This window comes from Asparagus officinalis, chromosome 8 (assembly GCF_001876935.1).
Source record: "Asparagus officinalis chromosome 8, Aspof.V1, whole genome shotgun sequence".
Lineage (NCBI taxonomy): Eukaryota > Viridiplantae > Streptophyta > Magnoliopsida > Asparagales > Asparagaceae > Asparagus > Asparagus officinalis.
This window is the reverse complement of record NC_033801.1, coordinates 1,177,487-1,184,190: the sequence shown is the minus strand read 5'-3', so window position 1 is coordinate 1,184,190 and position 6,704 is coordinate 1,177,487. Positions and strand designations below refer to the sequence as shown.

The following is a 6,704-nucleotide window of genomic DNA, read 5'->3' as shown; positions in this document are numbered from 1 at the left end:
TATAATAGGCCTGTTTTCCTTTTTCTTAAAAAAAAAAAAAAAACTGTAGTGCAATTTCATTTTTATTCAAATAATAAAAAACTTGCCTCTCATCTTGAGGAATCATTTATATGGGAATCAAGAACCAGCGGCATAATGGGATCGTTAACTGACTTGAACCGAACTCACTGCATAGCGGCACCCACATGCTAATTTATCACTAAGCTTTGTCACCAACATCCCGTTTCCTTCTGCTTCATGAGAACATCCAGTTTTAAAAAAAAAAATTATAAATCTAGTTACTTTTACCCATCGAATACGATTCGATACAAACGTTTGCAGTCTCAATACCCAACAATATTTCCCTAGGACTCAACGTTTGCAGTCTCAATACCCAACAATATTTCCCTAGGACTCGCGGTGCTTCCCATCTAGTGGCATTCAAATGCAAGCTACAGGTATTACACCTTTACATCCCAACTATTTCCTGACAGTGAAAATGGTAAATAAAAAAAATACAGAGACCAATATTTCTCGTCTCAATTATCTCCTGCGGTTAAGTGGAATATGCAGAGATTAATCTCTCACCTCAATTATTCACATGCCTCTAGAACACCAAGGAGGTTAACAAGCTTATCAATGACCCCTTGTAGAAACAATCATGACTTAGCCCCGCCTAACATTATGGGCGTAAGAAAAAACTGATATCGATGAAAAAATATTTGGACCATGGAGGGAAAGGACCCAATGCAGGAATTATCATTATGGGAAAAGAATTATGAGGGTTACAAGCATATCAGTTAGTTCATTATTGAACAGACAATTGGTCAAGAGGTTAATGGAGTTTCGATCAATACTGTTGACACAAAGATGGAAATCTCAATAAGAATGAGAAGCAATCAAGCGCGAAGAGTGCACACTTATTCTTGCACTCCAGATGAGGAGCTATTATTAGGGTCGTGTAATTTGTAAGAATGCGAGAATTTGGGTGGGAGGGTCATAAGGGGGCCGTCCCCGCTTTGGTTTAGCAATGCCAACCCCAATGAATAGCCGAGAGCTTTACTCACAGAAACTGCCACAGCATTGCCAATCTGCCGGTACCTGCATGTCCAGATTCAATCAGGACTCAACAATACAGAATCAGCAAATAATGTAACAGAAGAAAAAGCTTGACTGGGTCTTTTTTTTTGTGGGGCTTTTTTAAAAGCAGTGTGTACGACAGGAAATTGGTTTATGTGTTGCCCAAATGAAAAATATAGTAGGGTTGTATAAAAGAAATAGAAACAAACAGATAAGAAGGGGAAAAAAAAAATCTGGCGGTAGAAAAGGAAAGGATGGTCAAAAGCAAAAGCATTTGTGCCGTCGACTTTAATGACTAACGTTAAATTTAATTATCAGGCAGAAATTTTAATAGGAAAAAGAATCTTATCATGGCTGACAAGGCCACTGAAAATCAAAGTTCAAACCAGAATCAATTTCTTCTTTTGCAGATAAACGATTAATGTTAGTTAAACTAAAAGTAAATTTGTTGTGAAATACTCCCTCAGCTTTTTCTATTCATTCGGCAAATTTCCTATCAGAGAATTATTAACTATAAAAACAAGATACACATTACATAATAAGAAAATATTTTTCAAAAAAAATTTAACTAACACGCACTACTCCATTACAGGTGCCGTATCAAGGCTATTTTTGGTTAAACATAAAACCCCAATCTTCAATTATAATAATCTCTACTGCACAAATCTTGAAATCCTGATCCGATAAATTTCTGAACAAATATGTTAACAGTAGGCTTGTGCAGTAATCGAAACAGAAGTCAAGAAAAAAAAATAGCACATGAGAGTCCTTGATCATCATGGAAATATGCTTCCCTTTTTAATCCTTATTAATGCATGCTCTGATGTTAACCACATTTGCTGCATCTTTGTTTCATGTACAAAAAATCATAGCGAACATGTACGAGACAAACGATAGTCGTCTAGATAAATCAATAACAGAGAAGATTGTAGCTGCTATTACATAAAAAGAACCAAGCCAAACTGAGAAGTGAATTGCCTCCAGAAACAACTTAAAATAAGACAATTTCAAAGATAAAAAAAGGCTCCTTGAGCAAGGGAACTTGCATAAGGTACTGACAACAAACCATATTAATAATTAGAAATTTCTAATCTAATATACTATCAAAGTAAATGCGACAAGTGAAGTGCTCAAGTTCAAAACTGCGAAAAAAAAGGTTATATTTTAAGGATTGCAAGAATAAGTACAGTACAAATACCTTTGCTTCACTGTCCCATAGAAGTGATAGTGATCAGGAAAGCCTTGAGCTCTTGCAGCCTCCCGAATTGTAAGGACCCTATCTTGTTCTGGATGTAATATCGTCTGGAATGAAAGGTTATATTTTAATCTGGCAGTGACTATAACAGAATGATCAAAAGATAAACTGCACATTTACCATTCATTTCTTTTAAATTTTATTTCTGACCCTCCCTAAACTTTCATATATGTCATATCCCAACCTTTTGACAGTTTGAAAGCTGCCACGTCTTAAAAAGAATAATTTTATCATAACCACATGCTAGTCATGTACAGTTTTGCCCTTATGACTGCGTGGCAAAATGGTAACATGAAAATTAAAAAAGGTATGATGCAACTATTAACATGAAAATGTAAAGAACGTCATGGAAGCAATATATCCACCCTAACAAAAATAGCATTATCTGGAAATTTAATTTATTGGCAAAGAAGCTAATGGCATATCAAACAGCAACGTCATTTAAAATGTAAACAGTATAATAGAAGTGCAAAAGCAGTGGCATGAGATCAACAATTGTACCATGAAATTAACAATATTGGTATACAAAATGCACTGGATTAGCTTTTTCAATCTGTAATATTTTGTCTTCCGACGTAGGGGCAACAAGCGAAGAGTTATTAAAATGAGGGGTAAGGTATGACTGAAAGCCGATGGAGAAGTTAAAAAAATTACAAGATGAGAGCGCAGAAACATTTTTCCCAAAAGAATACCCAAACAAGGTTAGTTGATTTCCCTACCTGGCTATGTGAATCAGGAACAGTTAGCACAGTTGGCACTATCTCGTCCCACCATAATCGAGAGAATGGTCTGCAAACAGCATCATAAGTTACCATAAAAAACTATGAGCAAAAGGAGATTTTTATCATTCATGTCTAAGAGATTTTCAAATATTTGAACTTACTTTGATGTCTTTCCTTCCCAGAGGTTCAAGGCCCAGTCTGGAACCTGAGGAAGAAAAGGAAAATTTCCCAACATTATTATTCTCGAAGGCATGCCAAACAAATCATAATTAATATTCATAAATTTAAACCAGGTTAAAAAGTTGTGGCACGTATAAAATCATTGTCCGAACCATTCTGAACGATTTTAATAGTTGTAAAATATATTACTGTTATTTAAATGATTTAAAATACTACTGCAATTTCAGAAAGGTGCAGTATGTTACTGTTATTTTAAACTGGGAGGAGAGTAAGGGATACTGAAAACGAAACAAATGAAGTAGTACTGAATAATTTTGATGCAAGAGAAGGGGAAAATAGAGAAGATTTGCAAGATGACTTACCAGTGGCCTACCAGATGGCAATAGTACCCGATCCATTGTTGGATCAAACTGAATTTTATTGTTAACGTCAACAACAAGACCAGGAAGATCCCTTAAGTTTGCACCCTACAAGAAGTATCCTTTACTTGGAATAATTTACTAATGATGGTTGGATTCAATATGGAACGAGACATGGTTTGTACAGACCTTTCTCTTAGGGATTTGGCAAACTCTCAAGTAGTCATCATCACTTAGTCGTTGAGGACGATGGTCATACAACAAAGATGTTTTTACATTATTCGCTGACATCGCTGTTGATCCCAACATCTCTGCAATTATTAAGGGCACTTCAGAATCCAAAATCATTAGCAACTACATATTGTACACATCAATAAATTGTGAGGTAGAGCGCAACTTAAAATCATATTGCAAACCTGGTAGAGGACAGATTTCAAGATGGTATCAAGTTACCCATAAGGATTGGTAACAAGACATTAAAGAGAAAAAAGAAGGACAAATGAATGAAGCTTCAGAGTCATCAAATTTTCATACTTCGAGGACTTAAAGCCATGATAACAAGAATGTATAATAAAGCCATGATAACAAGTATAACTCCTGATATTGAAACCAAAAATGTGAACTGCAATTGCAGACAGTACCGAGATTTTAAATATTGTGCTTTATGACTTGCATATCCTCACTCAAATTTTTGCAACCTAAAATAACTCGAGGACTTAAAGTCATGATAGCATATATAAAGCATCCTGAATAGATAAAGAAAATCAGAGTTTTGTCTCAAAAGGAAGCTAGTTAAGCAGCACCTCTTGGCTGACAATCTTAATATAATACAACATAAGAAATGGGATGCAGAAAATATATCAAAGTAGCGAGATCAAAAACTAAGATCAAGCAATTGTTTCAGGAAATTGTAAATTCTGTTACTTATGACTATTGAAGAGTACAAAAAGGAACAAGAAAATACCATATGTTGATACAAATCTGCAGTTTTGTCCTAAAGATAAAGTAAATTCTTACAGCTAAGTTGACAATCAACTCACCTGACTTGGGGGCCCTGATATATCTCTGAAACTCATTTTGAGGATCTTTCTCATATTTCATTTGCTCTCGATCTTCCTGGTTTGTCACCTGCAAGGAAGATGAACCTGGTGAAGGATGAATTACAAGCACCAGATGATGATAGTTGGGAAACTTACTGCCGGAAGATCAGAAAAAATATCTTCAAGAACGACAGCCCTTTCCAATGCCCGTGGTTGGCCTTCATCATATCCAACAATGCTACGCTGTAATAAACATTTGCATTTCCATGACATGCCATGAATTGTAAAGAGTTCAGATAATGAACTTGAAGGAACATGAAATTGGTGGACCACATATTTGCCGAATACAAAAAGAATGAGGAGAGGTAGATCATGTCTGTAAATGGAACGCAGAACTAATAAAATTCTACAAGATTGAATAATATTTTCAGTCGTGCAATCCAGATCAGTGATCCTAATATCAAACTAGTGGTTGGATCAAGGATCAAGCTGAAAATCCAATCTGATAAACTAGATGGGTAAATCCAGACAGGACTCAAATGTATAAACTACAAGTCATGCTATATCAGAGGGAAAGTTCCATGCCATATTTCTTGGCATAAAAACTGATTTTGCCACTTTATAGCTTTATCATGCATTCCCATTTATAAAAAGGTCCCCTAGATATTAACAACATTGGCCAAAAAAATGGCACTCTTCTCCAAGAAATGTTCCATTGTACAAGTCCTACTCTATTCACAAATGAAAAATCAAGTTCACTAAATTATTAACTAGTTGTTGATTGAATGTACCTCAAATTCTATAGGAGCATAACCTTTCAAGATTACTTCATGGGTCGGAAGAGGAAATTGTGGCAATTTCTGCAGGAGAAAGCATTATAATAGGTAAAACAAGATGCAAAGCAAACTAAGAAACCATCATTAGATTAGCAGCTCACCTCAAAAGGATGACACCCCCACAAAAACACACGTAATCGAAATTGTGGAAGACCATAGCAACCTGCAGCCATCATTCCTAGTCTTGCTTGATAGTTCATGTAAACTAAGCGGCTTAGAGCATATCGTGCCAGTGTACCCTTGGCAAATTTCAGTAAATCACAAACATTTTCCATCAGTACATACTTAGGTTTGAGAAATTGTACAATGTCCATAAAGACAACAACTTGGCGGTTCCTCTCATCTTCTAACGGTGCATCAAAGTTTCTGAACCGATTAAAGCCGCTAATACCCTGACATGGAGGACCTCCGCATAGAACATCTACATCTCCCTGTTAGCCAGTAAGATGACAAAAAATAAAAAAATAAATAAAAACACATGATTTGTACATTAGTTTCAAAAGCAACATGTCGGATGTGTGTGTGTATGTGTGTAAGTAAAGACATAGAATATGGTAGCATAACTTACTGGAAGGGGTAATAGCCCAGACTTGTGCCCTTCTATTACAAAATCTCGTATTCGGTCTTCACAATTGCTATGAGTGTGAATCAAAAGACATTAATCAGAAGCAAAACAGAAATCTTGCATTATGATATGTTTGGTTGGTTGTAGTTGGAGTCACATGCAGCCATTTGGTCATTCATAACGGAAGACATACTTCCAAAACCACAAGTTTGGTCCAAAATGCTTAGTTGAACTGCACTCTTTGAAATGCAGCATTAGCTACCTAGGTTGGACACATTAGAGAGAGGACATATCAGCCCTTTTTAAGCTGGAGCAGCAATTGCAAAGCAACCAAACACAGGAGATTCATAAAATGCAGTTAGAACTGCAATCCTATTAAATACTGCCATGCAGCTCCAACAACCATAATTGAAACTACATGCAGTCGGAAATAATGCAAATCCAACTGCAAGAAACCTAACGCTCCTCCTAGATGTGAACAGCTTACCTTAAATTACCAATAGGCTCCCATGTATCATCGCTTGGAGCATAGCCCTTCCAGCGGACCTGGACAACAGTGACGATCATGATAACATTCAGAAGAAGCATAGAAAATAAGGGGGAGGGAGACACAGCGGTAGATACAATGTGGTTTTGCCAGGATTTTCAGGTTCAAGTAGATTATTTAACCAAGACCCACTTTGGCTGC

At 36.2% G+C, this 6,704-nt stretch overlaps 1 protein-coding gene across 1 annotated transcript; it reads right to left on the bottom strand.

Annotated features, from left to right (window-relative positions):
• On the bottom strand, positions 712-6,080 carry LOC109820337 (DNA (cytosine-5)-methyltransferase CMT2-like). The gene is made up of 11 exons (XM_020386465.1): positions 6,020-6,080; positions 5,553-5,882; positions 5,407-5,475; positions 4,772-4,858; positions 4,616-4,703; positions 3,765-3,886; positions 3,579-3,683; positions 3,198-3,241; positions 3,034-3,103; positions 2,258-2,361; positions 712-1,080 (listed from the first exon to the last, which is right to left on the bottom strand). Exons 2-11 carry the CDS (start codon positions 5,763-5,765, stop codon positions 900-902), a joined length of 1,083 nt encoding a protein of 360 aa, XP_020242054.1. The 5' UTR covers positions 5,766-5,882; positions 6,020-6,080; the 3' UTR covers positions 712-899.